The sequence below is a fragment of the Mytilinidion resinicola genome (assembly GCF_010093595.1).
Source record: "Mytilinidion resinicola strain CBS 304.34 unplaced genomic scaffold BDZ99scaffold_24, whole genome shotgun sequence".
NCBI classification, from domain to species: Eukaryota; Fungi; Ascomycota; class Dothideomycetes; order Mytilinidiales; family Mytilinidiaceae; genus Mytilinidion; species Mytilinidion resinicola.
In genome coordinates, this window is record NW_022985460.1 from 173,940 (window position 1) to 192,290 (window position 18,351).

Here is an 18,351-nt window from a genome sequence, read left to right on the forward strand (position 1 = left end):
AAAGCGCGTGACTAAGCCGAATCCATCGTCAGCCCCACGAATATCATCCAGGGCATCGAGACACTGACCTCCTGTCATCGTGAGACCCCGCCATGACACTCAAGTTCACTCTTCCTCTTAACTTCAGTGCTTCTCCCTTGTCCAGGCTGTAGCCATGGAGACATTTTCATTTGCAACTTCCTCCTCTATCAAGCTCAAGGTGAACGTTAAGATGTGGGTTCGTTGTATTAGAGCTCTGTATCAGTGCCTAACAAGCTCCCAGCCACCAGCTAGATGGCAACCAGAAGCCCCTACCCTACTCGGTGCTCCTCAAGAGACCAGACCTAAGACACCGTGCCTCCATCGCAAAGTGAGACTGACTAAGCTCCAAGTGAGAGGTGAAAGAAGCTCACAGAACCAGTCCCAACTCCGAGCTGTATGCCACTGCCCAGATATGGGCCGACAGCAAGCCCCTTACCCTGCCTATGCAAACAACCTACAAGGCCTTCAAGAGCGGCCGAATATGGAACGAGTGGCTGGAGCTACCCATCGGCTACGACGACCTCCCCCTCACCTCACAAATAGCTATAACGATATGGGATTTGTCTCCGACTGGTGGTGAAGGCGCAAAAGGGCATTCTATACCATTTGGAGGGACTACTATACCACTATTTGATGAGGACCACACTCTCCTCAAAGGACGACAAAGGTGTCGGTTACATCGCCACAAGGCCGCAGACGGCTTGTCTTCGACCACAACTCCCTGGATAAAGAAACCATCTAGGAGGAGTCGGAAGGATGTCAAGACCTCGGTTGATGTGGTGGACGAGAAAGTCGCAGAGATGGAGAGACTGGAGGCGCTGTTGAAGAAGCAGGAGATGAACGAGCTTCCCACCAATCACTGGTTAGACCAGATGGTCTATCGCAAGATGATGAAGCTCCGAAAAGACGTCTTAAAGATCCCGCCAGCTACTCAGAAGGACAAACAAATCTCAGACCAACCTAGTGAATCAGTTGACGACGAACAAGATGAAGAGCTGTTCTATCTACATATCGAACTTCCGCGTTTTGACCATCCCATCGTCTTCGCCGACCAGGAGTATCCGCCGCCCCCAGTATCAAACCTGCAGTCATCAATGATGTCTGAAGTTCGACTGAAACCTCCCCCCGAAGTATCCTTTGGCCCTGGCATCAATGTGGACGGTAACGGCTACGGGGATGCCTACGCTGGAAGACTGGTCCGGATTTATGACCCAGAAATAGGTCTCAATGAGAATCCAGTGGAGGTCAAACACCGACGGCTAGTCCGCGGGCGAAATGCTGGACTCGCAGACCGTGACATGAAGCCGAACGCGCGGATCAGAGATGAATTGAATGCCATCATGAACTACGGGCCAACACACTCCTTGACTCTCTCGGAAAGGGATCACCTCTGGACTTTCCGGTACTACTTGTGTCGAGATAAGCGCGCCTTGACTAAGTTCGTCAAGTCGGTGTCTTGGCACGAACAACGAGAAGCCCAAAATGCAGCCCCTATGTTGGCGAAATGGGCAGAAATAGACGTCGATGATGCCCTAGAACTACTAGGACCCTCTTTCACTAGTCCTATCGTCCGAGCATATGCCGTAGACCGTTTACGGAAAGCCGATAACGATGAGCTTCTCGTATATCTCCTGCAGCTTGTTCAGGCTCTCAAGTATGAGACTGTAGCCCCCGAAATGGCTGACAGTGATCCAGCGCAGAGCTCCTCTCTAGCTCGTTTTCTGATTTCCAGAGCAAAGGATAGCCTGATCCTAGGCAACTTCCTCCATTGGTATCTTATGGTGGAATGCGACGACCACAGTCCGGAACAAGGCCCAGAGTTCCGGAAATTATTCCACAAAGTCGAGTACGACTTCATGGTCGAGCTAGAGAAGACAGAAGATGGCCTCGCACGACGAAAGACTTTCCTCCGTCAAGCTGAGCTTATTACTGTGCTGTCCAAAATTTCGAAAGACGCCCGCTTTTCCCGGGAAGACCGGACTCGAAAGATCGAGCGGCTAAAGAAGTACCTCGCGGATCCAAAGAACGATCTCCTTCATATTGATCCGCCTCTTCCCTTGCCCCTAGACCCATCCATTCTCATCACCGGCATATACCCAGACGACTGTAACGTCCTAAAATCAAGTCTCTTCCCCCTTCAATTAAACTTTCGCACCACCACCAATACTAAATACCCCATCATCTTCAAAACCGGCGACGACCTCCGTCAGGACCAACTCGTCGTCCAGATCATAACTCTAATGGACCGCCTCCTCCGCAAAGAAAACCTCGACCTCAAACTCTCTCCGTACCGCATCCTCGCCACCTCCACCTCTGCCGGCGCCGTCCAATTTGTGCCCTCCCTCTCCCTCGCCGCCGCCATCGCCAAGCACCGTGGTATCCTCCCCTACCTCCGTGCCAACAACCCCGATGACACCGCACCCCTCGGCGTCCGCAAGGAAGCTATGGATACTTATATCAAGTCCTGCGCCGGATACTGTGTCATCACTTACCTCCTCGGCGTCGGTGATCGCCATCTTGACAACCTCCTGCTCTCTCCCTCGGGCCACTTCTTCCACGTCGACTTCGGCTACATCCTCGGCCGCGATCCGAAGCCCTTCGCGCCTCTCATGAAACTCAGCCACGAGATGATTGATGGTATGGGCGGGACCGGCCACGCGCATTATGCGCAGTTCAAGTCGTACTGCTTTACTGCATACTCGACATTACGGAAGCAGGCGAACTTGATTCTAAATCTGTTCGCCTTGATGAGAGAAGCGAACATCCCAGATATTAGGCTCGAGCCTGACAAGGCGGTGTGGAAAGTGCAGGAGAGATTAGCGTTAGATCTAACCGAGGAGGAGGCGATGAGGTATTTTGAGCGGTTGATAGAGGAGAGTAGTAACGCGATTATGCCGGTGGTCATTGATCGTATTCATGGGCTTGTGCAGCACTTCAGGGCGTAGGTGGGAGTTTACTGCGGGAAGTTGTAAGATAGGAGACATATTTGCAGCGGAAAGTTGTGATGAACATGGTGTATATGTTAAGAAAAAGAATACATAGCTGAAAAGTAATTGGAGTCTTCATACCGTATGAAGACGGCAAAAACACTTCTCATTTTGGGCCTGCAAGTTGTAGTTGCTTGTCCAGACTCCCTGTGTGTATTTAACACGTAGAAGATCGACATTCAGACAACGCTGAGAAGGTATCAACTGACGCCATCCTCGTGAAGAGAATAGCTGTCCCTCTTGTACCAGAATGTCATACGTATTGAAGCAGATTCGATGCGCACAGATCAGGACTGCTAGGGGACCAGGCTTAAGTGACTATCACTCGCTCGCAAGATCATGGCGCCCAGATATTTTATATACTTATCACCCGTCTGCAGCTTCTCGAGTCAGAGACCATCTACCAATTAGTCAGGGACAGACCTTTCAAGAATAGGTATATTCCGTATTCCCGAGACCTTAGAACTCTCCCTCCCCGTTTCTTGCGCCTTTCAAAATCTCTTCCTCTTTCACTCATCCTCTGAACAAGATCTACGGATCTCTTCTATTGTTCCCGTACTTCAACACCGCAGCCTCGCTAAGGGCTATAACCATTCCTGGGATCATCCACCACCTCTTTCGACCTCAACGCATGCGTACAGAGCTGCGACTTCTATAGCGTATGTTTCAGTGGCTGCAACCACGATAAATGCTGGTGCAATTCCAGCGATCTCAACTTGCGTGTCGAGCAGACGAAATGTATGAGCACGACGGAATTCTCGTATAGCGACGATGAAGATATATTCAGTTTCGTTTATGCACTGATGAGGGAGTCGGCCCTGGACTGACTATTCTGGTGACGGCGAGCGCGTAAGTAACGACGAATGCGGTCTTGGGCACAAAAGTGGCGATCACGAGGAGTTAGCATTGCTTTTACGATGTCTGTTGTCACGAGGAAGTGTATCTTGCTTTTGGGTGATATCACAGAGTCTTTGCAGTTTTTCGGTCAGCCACTTCCGGTATATATAGAGACACTGCTCTATTGCCACCTACCAGACTCTCGTTCCTGTACGTAACACGTCATTAACTCCTTTATGGATGGCCGACGGTTCCCCAAAACCTTCGCCAGAACCTCCCCTTTCCTTCTTTATCTAGGCTCCCCAAATATCTTATCCACACCCGAGTCCTCCAACAGCCTGTCTCTTGCATTATTTGTCGTCCTTGTCCCCCTCCCCATCGTCATACTACTTGCCATGATGCGCCGCCAGAGACGCGGCTGATTCGCTACCTACACACGCCAACTATATCCCCTAACTGTTGCTTTCACTCTAATCTTTCCCTCATATCGGCGGAGGAAACTAGTACCTGCGATGCTCCACCGCGGCGCTTTGCAGATCGGCAGTGGGATTGGCTGTGTAAGTCCGATTGATTGTAAGGCTCTCTCTCGACTATGGGGATGGCGGCAGCGAGGAACTCGGTTCGTGGCAAAGGGGAGGGGGAGTCCGGCGGCGAGTGTACTACGCTACCGCCGATTGTGTCAAACCAGGGGACTGTCAAGGGAGCCAAGTGCCGAGGAGGGAGGAAGAATCGCTTGACACTTCTACTTGAAGACGAGCGAAGACTCATACATAATGATCATGACCATCTTCTCAGATCACTGAGCTTCCTTATTATTGTCTCCTGCTCGTCGCTGTCCTCCATAGAAGCTGGACATCATTCCAATCAGAAGAGCTCAACCACCATAATTGCTACCTGCCGGAGGCCCGCATCATCACCTCGTTTAAGACAACTACTCTCCTCCGCTCCAGCCATAATCGTCTCCATAAGCCGCTTTTGAACCACTCCCCCACACCCCACCCATAGGGAGGTGCTTGCTATGGTGTTTTTGCACCACTCCCACCACATCGCGAGTGAGAGATACTATTTTGCACCACTCCCACCCACAGCCATAAGTTCGTCTTCCACCTCCATTTGCTGCTGGACCAAATCTCCTACGGTTCCATCTCCTCCAATAATATGACTCCGCCACCTTGTCCTTTCCTCCTCCATGTCGTTCTCAAGAGCGTGGAGAGATGTTTATATACCGGTGATGAGTAAGGATCTTGACGGCACGTGAAGCGGAGATGGGTAACGGATCAGCGGACGCGAGCGGCGCTCAGATGTTTTGAACGTTGAATCGCTGGGTATGGGGAGCAGGCTCTTGGGGAATGCCGCTGTCTGAAGTAGTTTCGTAAGCCTAGTGGGTTTTCATAATGGTTAGGTTTAGGTATGTTAGGCAGTTAGGAAAAGATATTTAGGGACTACGGTGGTGAAGGAGCGCGCAAAACTCCAAACCCGTAACGAGTTAGTAGATAGACGGAAGGAGGAGATCTTTCTCCTGAACATGATTTGGAGGAGTCGTAGTGTCGTATATCTGTGCGTGCGGCGGAGACAGGTTATATGAGGGTAGAGGTGGCCTGGAGAGCTGATAGACCGGATAAGACCGCGAGAGCCGATTTCGGTTGGGCGTAAGAAAGTGCACTGAGGTATTTCAGACGATAGTAAAGCGATATACACAAGCTCATGACGAGGGAACGCACGAGGAGTCTGAGAGCATGTCACTTCTGGATTTGCTTCGGGAGAGAGACAACATTCTGCATCTTTGCGTATAGCAGATAGTCGTTATACTAGGGGAGCATTGGCTCAGGCAGTCCAGAAGATTTTCAGGTCGCCCAAATCGGCAAGCTTCCAACTCTTTTAAATGTTGAAAGCTGTGTTGAGGCACCTCAGGCAGTCCAGAAGATTTTCAGGTCGCCCAAATCGGCAAGCTTCCAACTCTTTTAAATGTTGAAAGCTGTGTTGAGGCACCTCAGGCAGTAGCAGGAAGTGTACACAAACCCATGACTCGCAGTCAATGGAAGAAAGGCCGCGAAATTATCACCTACGCATAACGCAACATACCTCAGCTAAGCTCAGTATCCCGCACGCTTGAGCGCGGCAGGGAGGAAGTCTCGACCATTAGGGATTTTGGAGGGTGTGTTGAGGCACTTCAGACGGTGGCAAAAACGCGTACTAACGCCTGCAACGGGAGAGTAATCGGTGTAATGACATGAAATCATCACCTTCAGCTCGGCTCACTTACTTCAAAGCCGTCCTTATCATGGAGACGGGAAGGAAATAGGCAGGAGGGCGCCGTCAGAAATGGCCTGGGGAGCTTAAAAGGTTGTTCGAGAGTACGAAATTCCACCACCCTTATATTTCTGAAAGTAGGTTGAAGGACCTCAGACAGTCGCAGAAAAAGAAGCAAACTTAGAACACATGGCCTTCGTCTCACCTCACTTACTTCGAAACCTTCTTCCTTGAAGCCACTACCCTGTGGTGAACTGGTTCCCACAACAACATCATCAACGCGCACCTGGTCCTCACGCTCTCATTACCACGTTTCGGCGGCATCTAAAGACCTTCATCTCATCACCTGCATTCACCACTTCCGCCGCAATGCAGGGCTATAAGAACGCCCGAATCGACATCATCCACCACCTCCTCGCCAACTCTCTACAAACCCCTCTCACTTTCCAACCCGCTGGCCTTACTGATAGCGCCTCAAGCCACCCCACACCACCGGCGCCACCACCAGTCGCGATGGATCTTCTCGCCTCTCTCATCGTCCCCTCGCAGGGCCAGCAATACCCGCTCGCGATTCGCCCTAAGACACCTACAGGCCCCAAATCGGAGAATCCGGACATATCTAACCGACGCACTTGCTTCTTCTGGTACCATAACGGCACATGCCACCGCGGTAGAGGAGGCAGCGCATGCCCATTCTCTCATACCATCACCCCGGGCGTCCCAGTTCAGCCACCGCCAGGATACTTCCATCGTACCCCGTGCACGCTCCCGCTATGCCCACTGAGGGAGGACACGCCGCCGCCGCCTACCTACACCACCGCTCCTCAAGAGATCAAGACACCATCTTCCGAAACATCTCACCAGAGCCCCACGGTGAGCAGCGGCGCAGGCTCCCCACCTACTACTCCTACAGGCAAGCAAGCTAAGTTTAGGAGATGGCGAGAGCGTGTCAAAAAGGCGAAGCAGTTCGAGCAAGAGAGGGCAGGACGTATCCTAGGGCTTTCTCCTTCCCAACAGCAACAGCCTCACAATCAGACGACCCCGAGTCCGAAAGTGGGGCAGAAGCGGAAGCACCATGAAACCCCCGAGCCACTCATCTCGCTGCAGGGTAGGGGCCAAAACGCGGCTCAATATACAGTGTCGATGAATAGTGAGCGAAAAGATACCCCGAATGCGGCGGAGGAGCCGGAGGATAAGTGGCATCTAGACGGGTTCGAGGAGGGTGCTGAGGCGGCGTTTGAGGGCGCATCGAAGAAGCGGAAGATGGCCGATATGGAGAATGGTAAAACTGGTGGTGAGGCTAGTGGTAAGGTTGGCGGTACAGGTGGTAATGATGAATGGCGTGGGGATTGGGATACGGACTACTTCAGGAGCTTCTTCGGTCATCCAACCCCTTGAGTAAGATCCTGACAGCTTGAGCTTGGATCATATGCATATGCTTTCGTCATCATTGGAGACGACGAAGCTCTGGTTTGGCGATGGCGGAGGCCCACAGTGGGCTATTAAAGGTTACGGGGGTGTTTGGTATTTTCTCTTCTCTTCAAATTGAATGCCTGTGAGATGAAAGGCTTGAGCTCAGGCTTGACGATGCCGGGAGTCTCTTGGGTACCCGTAAAAATTTGAAACCGAGGGAGTCAAAAACTTTCTTCTATCCTAATTTAAAATGTATACACTTGCTTGACGACGTTGGAAGTCCCTCAGCAAACCAAAACAAAATTTAACCTTGATGCCATCTCTTCTGTCTTCAAATTGAGCGTTTGAGATGCGTGACGCTTGAGCTCAACTTGGCGACACCAGAAGTGCTTCAGGAGGTAATCAGAATTTGAAATTGAGTGATAGATTGTACGCGCTGTTGATTGAAGCTGGAAAACACCTACGAGGTCTGCCGATTTTGGACAGCGTCAGGACGCTTCCGACAGGTTTTAAAACCTCCACTCTCAATGTCACAGCTCCGGCTCTTCAAATCTCACATTTGAGACCCGCGCAGTTTTGGGATTATCGTGATGCATTGAAGGGCCCCAACCAGTTGTGCATATATCGTGACTTCCCCTATCCAAGTGAATGAAGTAGTGAGCTCCGTGATGGAAGGGAACTTACCTTCCATCGAAAAGGAACCCCAAACACGGCGCCTTCCATCGTGACCATCTACTACTGCCTGCTGAGCAGTGGTTAGTCCATCTCTTGCCCTTCGCTACGCCCCTTGAAAATGATATCAGGAGGCTTTCATTAGGTTTGGAAACTTCTATTTTCATCGTGTCTTAGTCTAGTTCTTCAGATCTTACCTTTGGGAGTAATATACTTATGAGATTCCATCGCAAATTGATGCAGCCTGTTCATTCGCGTGGCATCGTGACTTCCTCTGACCTTAACTGGAGCAGTGACTGTCGAGTTAAGGAATGAGAGGTACCTTGAATATAGGAAATTCCTCCCCATGCCTTTCGTTGACCAGCTGCTACTTCTTATCGTACTTGGGTAGTGTTTATTGTGTCTTGTCTTCAGGTGTTCCCCTTCTTCTTCTCCTTCCCTCTCTCACCCCTCATCCTTCATCCTTCACAACATATTCTCTTCTCCACTCTCATATACAACTTCGCCACCTCCTCTTCATGACTCGAATTGTAGTGGGGAAGTACCGAAAAAGCTCGATCCATGGAACTGTGATGGCTATTCGGGCGCGACTCTGTAGAGGAACCGTGGTTCGATATTTGTTTACCAGGATCCCGAGAGGGACATAGAAAGACGAGATGGCAGAATCTGAAAGTGACGTTCATGCCGCTAATTCCGACATCTTCACGACATGGTCAGAGGAGCCACAAGAGAGTGCCGATATCGAGAAATAGATGCAATGTCTCCGGAAGCGCGGCTCGCTGTCAGGGGTGCTCCAGGATGCCGAAAAACCCATGAAGAGACGTAGCATTTGTCAGTGCGATTTAAGCTGCTGGTGCTTATAGCTCCAGCTAGTTAGTTCCTCCATGCCCAGCTTGTCATGCTGTGCGCAGTTGGATTCACATGATAGTAGTATCTCCTTGCCATTAGTATGCTGCCGTAAGAAACGCCCATGGCAGCCAATGCATGTGTTGATGATGTCCAGGCCAGCTGCATCCCCTCAGGCCTACACCTGCTGACAAGGGATTCTTGTAGAGTTCTATAGCCACTTGTGGAGACCATGTACGCTGAAACACGTCGTTTTTGGTCAGTCTGTCAAAATTCCGAGTAGCAAATGGGTAATGGATGCCCAAGGAGTTGAGTATGAGACGGTGTAGTGTTGAGGCTTCGGGGGATGACCCGGTGACCCGGTAAGCTGGTCCTGTGGCTCGGGCCGTCCTGTTCTAAGACCGAGTCATTTTAGTGACGATGTGACTAGATACACAAAGATTACGCGGTGTGGCGGGGCTGTGAAGGATTCCAGGTCCCTGGCAGAGTCTGCCTGATGCTGCCAGTTGTAGACATCGCTCTCGGCTTCACGTCTCGCCTCCTGTTCCATGTCGACTCCTCTAGCACCGCCCTGACTGCTATTTTCACCGAGCCAAGGCCCCAAGGCACTTGGCAGCCCTCTTTACGGACACGGCTGGGCTCGAAGCAGAAGCACGATGGCTCTTGCTCGTGATTCGGGTTCGACAACCCTCCCCTTCACGCCCTTCTCAACACCAAACCTCTATCCTGACCACCCTGGATCGGCCCAGACTGAGCATCCCTTAGCCCTGGACCGCAATCACTACAAGAACAACCCCAGCCCTGAGTTAGCACTGCTGCAGCCCTACGAACCCAAACAACCGCCACCATCATCCCTCGTGTCCACCCCAACACATCGGCAGCACTCCCCACGCCGATCCCTTTCTAGCACCACATCATCTGCAACCCTGGTGGCCTCCACACAGCCTTCGCCCGCCCTTCGTGCTGACGCCAAGTTCATGGCTGACAACCAGCGCGATCCCGAGAAGCACGCCTCCGACACCTTCTATTCTTCCTTCAAAGCATCCCAGCGCCCGCTCATTGACTTGGCCACCAGTGACTGGAAGCACGCGGACTACGACGACTCCGACGACGAGTACTACCGCCGCGACTCAGACGAGGAGATGCCCCCACCATGGAAACGCATTGTCGCAGCTCCTGCGAGCCGCCTCTCCCACGTTCCGCGGAGAGTGCAGCGATACTTCGTCATATATGCAACACTGCTCATAGCGGCATGGGTCAGCTGGAAGTGGATATTTCAACCAGATTGGGAGAGCAATCGTGCAATTGAGAAGTCGCTGAACGAAGACAAGGTGTTCTTTGGGTCGAATATGCGGCCGGAGTTTTCAGATATGATCCAGATCAAGTCGATGGATACCAGGTTGCTGCCCTCAGACGAGAATTTCAAGCAAAGGCTCGTCATAGTAGGAGATGTACACGGGTGTAAAGACGAGCGTATGTCTCCCAATTACTTCACACTTTGAGAGAACCCGCTAATTGGTAAACAGTACAAGCCCTTCTCGATAAAGTCAAATTCCGCGCTCCTCACGACCACCTCACCCTAACAGGCGATATGATCTCCAAAGGTCCCGACTCCGCCGGCGTCGTCTCCCTCGCCCGTTCCCTCTCCGCCTCCTGCGTGCGCGGGAACCACGAAGACCGCATGCTGCTCGCCCTCGCCGACATGCGCGGACACCACGCCGCCCTCCCCGGCCCAGCCGAAGACCCTACCGATGCACAAGATTTGCTTGACGAAGAGAGCTTCTCCCACGGCGACTATACCTTCCGCTCACTAGCGCGCGAGTTCGACGACAAGCAAATTAAGTGGCTGCAGGCATGCCCGGTTATTCTGCGCGTCGGAGAGATCGCTGGGCTGGGCGAAATGGTGGTTGTACATGCGGGACTGGTCCCTGGGATCCCGCTGGAGCGCCAAGACCCCTACCACGTTATGAATATGCGGACAATCGATCTGGATACCCGGTTGCCGAGCGAGAATCGCGAGGGCACGCCATGGGAGAAGCTGTGGAATAAGTACCAGTCCCATGTGCCGCCACAGTCAGCGGAGCGGTCGTCGGTCGTGTACGGGCATGATTCGAAGCGAGGGAAAAACATTCACAAGTACAGCTTCGGGTTGGATAGCGGGTGTGTGGCTGGGGGAAGACTGACAGCGTTGGTGATAGAGGCTGGGCGGAAAGGGGAGGTGGCAAAGACGAGAACAGTGGATGTCAAGTGCAAGACATATTGGCAGAAGAGTCAAAGTAAGACGAACAATAAGAGCGAGACCTAAAGGAAAACGGTAAACGGATCGGATGGATTATTAGACTTTTGGAGTTTTCGGCGTCACATAGATATACCTTGTGTATATGGGCTTGGTGGGTAAGCTGGTTAGCTATCGTTTTGATACGCTGTCGGCAGGTACCTACGGCGTTTCTGGACATTGCAGGCGTAGCGTTGAGATCATTGTTACCTAATTCTTCCTCATACGTTATCTCTACCATCGCTCTTTTGCTGAATTCAGCGTTTTCTTTCTGCATATCAGTTCGTCGATTTCGAAGCACTGCCTCTTGAGTGTTGTTTTGATACCCTGTGTGCAGAATGTGCTCTCCATAGAGCAGATGTAATATCATAGACCATGTCATTTGACCAATCTATGCGTTTCTATCGTGAAGCTGGCTATCTACGACCCCTCATCAGAGAGAGCATGATACTCCTAAATAGCTCCGTCGCAACGCCTTTGCCTTGGATATCATGCAAATGTGCCATCCGAACTCCTACCCTTCAATGTCAAGCCAATGTGTAACAGTATCCCCCCCAACGCCCTCAAGACTTCCAAGTCAAAGCCTACCCAGCCAAAGCTCCCCAATTTTCCCGAGCCTCCACAGTATCATCACCTCCTCCCCTTCGCCCCAACCTTCCCCTTCCCCTTCCCCTTCCCCTTCACCCCTCCCACCGCTGGCCTTCCCTCCTTCGCCCTCAACTCATCCACAAACGTCTTCATCACACTCTCTAGCCCCTCATTCCGCCTCGTAAGCAGCATCACATCCTCCGTCTGCACAACTTCCCGGCCAGCATGCTTCGCAAAGGTCTCCAGGTCGCGGGATGTGTTTGCTTTGCAACGCGTCAGCTTCGCCCTTATACCTCAAGTTTTGCGTTCGGACACTAGGAAGGGGGGTTCTTTGAGGACTTTTGGGGAGAGGGCAGTTACCGATCTGCGTCCACACGAGCTCGGTCAGCGCGCCGATGAATTGCGGGGTCGCGTTGAGGTTTTGCTGCAGGCATTGCTCGTCGACGAATTGGCCGATTGAGTACCACAGGGCGGATTTGAGACGTTCGTCGCGGGTGGAGTCGTCGTCGGACATTTTGAGGTTGTGGTGAGGGGTATGAGGGCTGTTTTGTGGTGAGGCGGGAGGTGGTGAGAGACGTGATGGGGAGACGCGTTGGAGTCCGAGCGTTTTTGGTGTTGAGGATCTCGGGAGGCCTGAGGGATGGATAAACTTCATAGATTGCCTTGAAATTGCTGAATAGGCATTCGATCTCCGAAACTGTATCGCGGCTCGATTTTGATGGCATCATTATTCCTCATTAAGAATAATCACGCGAAGCAGCATTGCCATTCACTCCCAACTTTACGAGCAAGTCGATACATGGAATTCGAGCTGGCAGCTCCAGTATGTTTAGAGGAGGCAAGAAGTACGTGAAATGTATTTGTCCCAGCTGAAACTGAAAGCTGCGGGTTGTATCAATATTCTACCTAAACGATATACCTTTACAAATCGAAGGGCAAGCGAGGAAAAGATCCAAGATTAGCAGAAGCAGAACGCACTCTCAGTAAATACAGAAAGCTATCCAATACAATATTGTTCACATCGCGGCAGCTATGCCTTTCCTAATAATCGGCCACCGCAAAGACGGCGAAGGCATTAGTTAATTCATAATTACCTCATTAGCTAAACATCGCTCTCTCGGCCTCGGCCTTCGCGCCACCACCAAACCGCTGACAACGTCATCGGCTCTTCCACCAGCCTCGCCGAAAATCCTCCACTCAACCCTGACAAAGCCCCTACGCACATCCCACCCTCATCGCTTTTCGGTGCGAGAAGTGCCAACATTCCTCCACCAACAACCAATTAACAGGCGATTAGCAGGCGATCCTCCAAGCCTAACCAGCAATGCGCCCCCAACCGGTCGCGACAAACGCTGACAGCAGGAACCGCTGTGCCGCCATTGTGTTTTGACACCGTAACCAGCTTCGCGCGATGCGGGCCAGATGCGCTATTCGTAGGATCTGGACGGTGTGATTGGTCACGCGCTTTCGGACGTCTGGCTGACATACGGCTTGGGCTGCTTTAGATAAGCAGCCCTGCGCTTTTGTAGAGAGGGCCCGATGCCAGTGTAATGGTTTTCGCATTGGCAACATGGTTTGGCTAGCATCTCGGTCGGTCGGTGAAGTCGGTGCCGCGTGTTGGTAACGGCAGGTTAGGTTAGAGTTGGCGGGACAAAGGTAGGATGGTGGGGAGGTATAAAGAGGGGGTTGCTCTGGATGGGTTGAGGGTATCAGAACATCAGTCTTCAATCAACTCGTCTATCGTCCTACAGTCTACTACTCCTATTGATCTGTCTGGCTGTTACATGCTCTCCAGATTTCGAGGAAGCATACTCCCCAAAGCAAGAACCTTCAATCTATTCAGCAAGCGGAATATCACCACCATGTCTGAGAAACTTATCGTCATTGTCGGCATCACTGGCAACCAGGTCCGTCTCCATTCCTCTCTTCTAGAATTCTGGATTCCAGCAACCCCGCACCTCCTCTTCAAGCTGGAACCGCCCCGCTAACAACATCTCAGGGTGCCTCTGTCGCCGACGTCTTCCTCAAGACCCCCGGCTGGAAAATCCGTGGCATCTCACGTGACCTGACGAAAGGATCGTCCAAAGAATGGTCCGACAAAGGCGTTGAGATGGTCGCCGCCGACCTTAACGACGCCGAATCCCTGAAGAAAGCTTTCGCTGGCGCGAACGTTGCCTTCGGCGTCACCGACTTCTGGCAGAGCGTCAAGATCCCGGCCAACCATGCCAAAGCCGCGCAAGAAGGCCGGACCATCAATGAAGTCGCGTACGACATCGAGGTGCAGCAAGGAAAGAACATTGTCGATGCGGCAGCGGCTACCGTCAAGACGCTGGATCGGTTCGTGTTGAGCACTTTGAGCAGTACGAAGAAGTGGAGTAAGGGCGCGATTACGTTTAACCTGCATTTCGATGCGAAGTGGGAGGCGGTCGAGTATTTGAGGGCGACGTATCCCGAGTTGGAGAAAAAGACAAGCTTCTTGCAGGTTGGGTACTTTGCGACCAACTGGAGGGGTGGAGGAATGATGGCACCGAGGAAGGTATGTGCTGCTCCAAGATTTGGGAAGTAGAGAGCGACTTACTGATTTTGACACAGCAACCGGATGGCACGTATATTCTCCGGGTTTCCATGTCTGGCGATGTCAAGTTCCCAATGACAGACCCCCGCGCCGACGTTGGCAGCTTCACCAAAGCTCTGGTGGACGTTCCGGCCGGCAAGAACTTGATCGGCGCTGGGAGCAAGCTCAGCTGGAAGGAGTGGGCGGCGCTCTGGGGCGAACACAACGGCAAGACGATCACTTATGAAGTGGCGCCGCGATCAGAGCTAGAGGACGCCATTCCTGGCCCAGTCGGCAAGGAGCTGGCTGATATGATCGAGTACATTGACAAGTTTGGCTACGACGGCAACGATCCTGATGTCGTTTATCCCGAAGATGTGAGTTTCTCGTAAAACACCAGTCGATGTGGAGATAGAGTGCTGACGTGATTCTGTGAAGCTTGGTATCGAGGTTCCTCGCACGACTATGGCGGAGTACATCAAGAAGACTGATTGGACGCCATGTTTGTAGGTTTTCTTGGAGGGAAGCCCCTAGTGGATGAGAGAAAGAAGTTATATGTTCCTGTACGGCCCGGTTCCGCTGTGTGGGCCGTTCTCGTAGCCTAGCATAAATTCTACCGGTCAATTTAAAGCTTGCTCGTGTTTTTGACTGCTTCTATCGACCCCTAGGAAGATCTTCAGCTTACTAAGAGACACATTCTCACCTGTTGCTTCTTCCAACATCTCGAGTCCGAACGGAATCCCAAGTAGCCTCGACTGCCCGGACGCCAAATGCGACACTCCTGTGAATATTAACACCTCGTATTGCAGCCCATCTGCAAACACATGCCTCGGCTACCTGCCTGGAATGGAGGTGATCCCCGAGAAGCCGTCAATCGCTCCAAGCCGAAGACAGCACGACTCCAACTCCACAATGCACGACAGCGGCGCTCTTCAAGCCGCGCCACCCGCCGGGGAGTCCTCCGACACACCAAGCAGCGTACAGAGTGGAATGGCATCACGACGATCCGTGCCAACGGTTCCGTCCCCACAGCCGGCGTTCATCAGCACACTTTGAGGGAAGAATTGGCCGCAAGAGGGCAATCGATAATCGATACCAAACTTCTATGCGGCGGCGACAAGGTGGTTGCTGGCTACAGACGCGCAATAACAGGGGACGCAGCTGGATAACGCTGTGCCATGGGTGGCAATCCCCGGAGAGTCGAGCGAAGATGCAATTCGGTGCGCAGTTCGGTTCTCGTGCTCCTGTACTCCAATTCGCTCCCCAGGCGTCTGCAGTCAACCCATGGCAAAGGTGCCAACAAAAACGACAGGTTGGGTGAGTGTGTGGTGATTTGGGTGCAGCTAGGGACTTGTATGCCCCTTTCGTACAAGCAGCACGTCTTGTCGCTAGCCGGGATGGCGCCAGCGGTGATTTGCTGCAGAGCCTCTGGGCGCAGATAGGGCACGCTATGTACTCGCACTTGTAGCTGTGCGACGGCGCTGGCTGGCCCAGCCTGTCGCCAAATCCCCAGCTAAATCGCGGCCCTCTGCGTCGAGTCTCTTTTCCTCTTTCGGTGGTCGAATGCTTTCTTCTTCCTATCTGCTGTCTGCTGTACCCCCTCCCCGCTTTTCCAGACCCCGATAAGACCGCTCAACCTCTATCGTCACGCAGGTACTCGTTGCGGGACGCGGAGCAGTCAATAAAGGCACAGTCTCCCACCAGCGTCAAGTCTGCCCACTCCTCATCCGCATTTCATTGTTTCTCCTGCTGTGTAACTTGTGGAGCGCCGCATTCTCGCAGCCGGCAGCCGCCACCCGACATCACTGTTGACTTCTATCACTTCGCTCTTCTATATATCACGCACTTCTTCCCCCCTTAACCTCGTCTCTCTTCCTACCTGCGTTCATGCACCATGTTTGATCTCTTCTATAGCTCCCTTCTTGGTGGTGCTGCCGTTGTTGTCGCTTTGGTCATTCTTACCCTGAACAAACAACGCCGCGATGTAGTCCTAGGTCGTCTGCATATCTCACGTCGGCGCAATTCTGGTTCAAATACTCCGCCACGCTCCCTATCCCCAGATAAGAAAGAGAAGAAAGAAGATATCATTGACTTCACGATACGCTTCCCGCCATCTCGCCGCTTCACCTTGACTGGTGGAGAGAAGCCCGGGAAGACGGAAGCGCTTGAACGCCCCGCATCCCAAACACCACTGCCTATGAAAACATCCTACCTAGACGCAGGGCCAGACATCTACCTCCCCGCGGAGTTCTCGATCGAGGAAATCAAAGCGTTGGGTGACTTCCCGGACTATGCCAAACTAAGTGGTGTACCCTTACCTCAGCCATACCACCAATTTGATATCAACAAAGCTCTTCCAAGACCGTACCGGCCTTTAAGATGGGCCTATCATCAAACTATGTGTATGTCAGCTGTTCGATGATTAATGATCCTGGGCTAATCACTTACATTGCAGCATACAAAAAGATGCAGGTTGACTGGTGGCTGGAATTAGAGAACAACTACCGTTTACGAATCAAACAACGGCAAGATCTCTATGCAGAGCACGGGAAAAATGTTCTTGATAGCTTGCCTGGGTCCGAGCTCGCGTGCAAGGAGTTGATGGAGATGTCGTTGCAGTTTCTTGTCGCCCGCTATCCTCACTACTTCCGTTTGGACAAGGACAAGATGATCTTTCACAATGCCATCTTGAACACCGAGTCGCACCTCAAAACGACGGATCCGCTAGAAGTTATCCTCAACAATATCCCAGAAGACTTCGCCATCATGCTCCGAGAACCAGACACAGGCTACTACTTCTTCCGCGCTGGCGTGATCTGTAGTTCGCTCGGCTGGGACCTGGGATCCAAAATGGGCATGCAGCTTCACGAGATCCATGCCCCTATTCCCGATTATGAGACCATGCGAAATTCCATGGACAAGTACTTACCCCTCCCTTCAATCTCTTTGAACCCCACTAACCCTTCCCTGCAGATATTTCTCCGTCCTGCCCACCGACTTACCCATCCAACGCGGCTCTTGGGGACTCGAAGTCGACGAACCCCTGTACATGCCCCCGGGTCACCCTCACGAAAAACACCGCGACGTACAACACGCCGACCTCGACATCACACGCTGTAATCTGCGTGTCGACTGGCAGACCCTACGCCGCCTGCCGCTCTCTTCGGGTATTGTCTTCAACTTTAAAGCCATCTTCACCCCTGTACAGACATTCCGCGATGAGCCCTACGTCCCAGCTCTACTGCTTAAGATATTGAAGGAGGGGAAGAAAAGTCTGATGGAATATAAGAACACATGGCATACGGAGCATGTAGTTATACCGAGCTTAGAGGAGTATGCGAAAGAGCAGGTAGAGAGGGGGATTGTGCTGGCGGACTGGGAGGTCGGGAGTTTGGATGAGTATCCATGGTTTCCGGGATGGGAGGAGAAGTGGCATAAAGAGCAGGGGTATTGAGTTGAAGAGCGAGGGATGGGGGAGAAGTTTAGTTGTTTTGAGACAGTGGTGGGTTCGGACTGGCAGAACACCCTTTGAGGTGTGTTTCAGCAATGAGGCAAGGGGGTGACGAAAACACCGTCGTGTTTTGAGATATGGTCCGACCGCATGATGGTATGACTGACCACTAGTGAAGTACGTCGGGGCACGCCTCGGAGATTGGCGGTTCTTGTTATAGAGCACCATGCATAGCGCAAACGACATAGGGAGCATCGGAGTTGACGGTATTGGGATAGGCATCTTATATCAATTCCAAAGCATGGACGATGTCAGCCGTCACGAGTTGACTAATAAATCTCACATGGTTTCTTCAACAACTTGACTTCGCATTTCACAGTCATTCACCACGATTCATCACGAACTCAACCTTCGACTCTCCCACCGCGACTCGATCTCCCTCGCCCCGAAACCCCGC

At 52.2% G+C, this 18,351-nt stretch overlaps 6 protein-coding genes across 6 annotated transcripts; 5 read left to right on the plus strand and 1 right to left on the minus strand.

The window, feature by feature from the left end:
- Window positions 1-154: 154 nt before the first annotated feature.
- BDZ99DRAFT_511741 (phosphatidylinositol 3-kinase) lies at window positions 155-3,199 on the plus strand (the record flags this gene model as incomplete). The annotated part of the gene is made up of 3 exons (XM_033724573.1): window positions 155-213; window positions 263-349; window positions 401-3,199. 3 exons carry the CDS (start codon window positions 155-157, stop codon window positions 2,964-2,966), a joined length of 2,712 nt encoding a protein of 903 aa, XP_033570911.1. The 3' UTR covers window positions 2,967-3,199.
- Window positions 3,200-6,608: 3,409 nt separating this feature from the next.
- Window positions 6,609-7,493, plus strand: BDZ99DRAFT_545733 (uncharacterized protein; the record flags this gene model as incomplete). The annotated part of the gene is made up of 1 exon (XM_033726855.1): window positions 6,609-7,493. One exon carries the CDS (start codon window positions 6,609-6,611, stop codon window positions 7,491-7,493), a length of 885 nt encoding a protein of 294 aa, XP_033570912.1.
- Window positions 7,494-10,168: 2,675 nt separating this feature from the next.
- On the plus strand, window positions 10,169-11,518 carry BDZ99DRAFT_452373 (Ser/Thr protein phosphatase; the record flags this gene model as incomplete). Its single annotated transcript, XM_033718270.1, has 2 exons — window positions 10,169-10,499; window positions 10,553-11,518. 2 exons carry the CDS (start codon window positions 10,169-10,171, stop codon window positions 11,329-11,331), a joined length of 1,110 nt encoding a protein of 369 aa, XP_033570913.1. The 3' UTR covers window positions 11,332-11,518.
- Window positions 11,519-11,931: 413 nt separating this feature from the next.
- BDZ99DRAFT_398868 (uncharacterized protein) lies at window positions 11,932-12,403 on the minus strand (the record flags this gene model as incomplete). The annotated part of the gene is made up of 2 exons (XM_033716099.1): window positions 11,932-12,152; window positions 12,250-12,403. The coding sequence occupies 2 exons, from the start codon at window positions 12,401-12,403 to the stop codon at window positions 11,932-11,934; spliced, it is 375 nt and encodes a 124-aa protein (XP_033570914.1).
- A 1,257-nt stretch (window positions 12,404-13,660) lies between these two features.
- BDZ99DRAFT_467679 (NAD(P)-binding protein) lies at window positions 13,661-15,082 on the plus strand. Its single transcript, XM_033721075.1, has 4 exons — window positions 13,661-13,796; window positions 13,889-14,425; window positions 14,482-14,820; window positions 14,882-15,082. Exons 1-4 carry the CDS (start codon window positions 13,752-13,754, stop codon window positions 14,951-14,953), a joined length of 993 nt encoding a protein of 330 aa, XP_033570915.1. The 5' UTR covers window positions 13,661-13,751; the 3' UTR covers window positions 14,954-15,082.
- A 1,004-nt stretch (window positions 15,083-16,086) lies between these two features.
- Window positions 16,087-18,243, plus strand: BDZ99DRAFT_452380 (uncharacterized protein). The gene is made up of 3 exons (XM_033718271.1): window positions 16,087-16,845; window positions 16,899-17,364; window positions 17,417-18,243. Exons 1-3 carry the CDS (start codon window positions 16,338-16,340, stop codon window positions 17,895-17,897), a joined length of 1,455 nt encoding a protein of 484 aa, XP_033570916.1. The 5' UTR covers window positions 16,087-16,337; the 3' UTR covers window positions 17,898-18,243.
- Window positions 18,244-18,351: the final 108 nt, after the last annotated feature.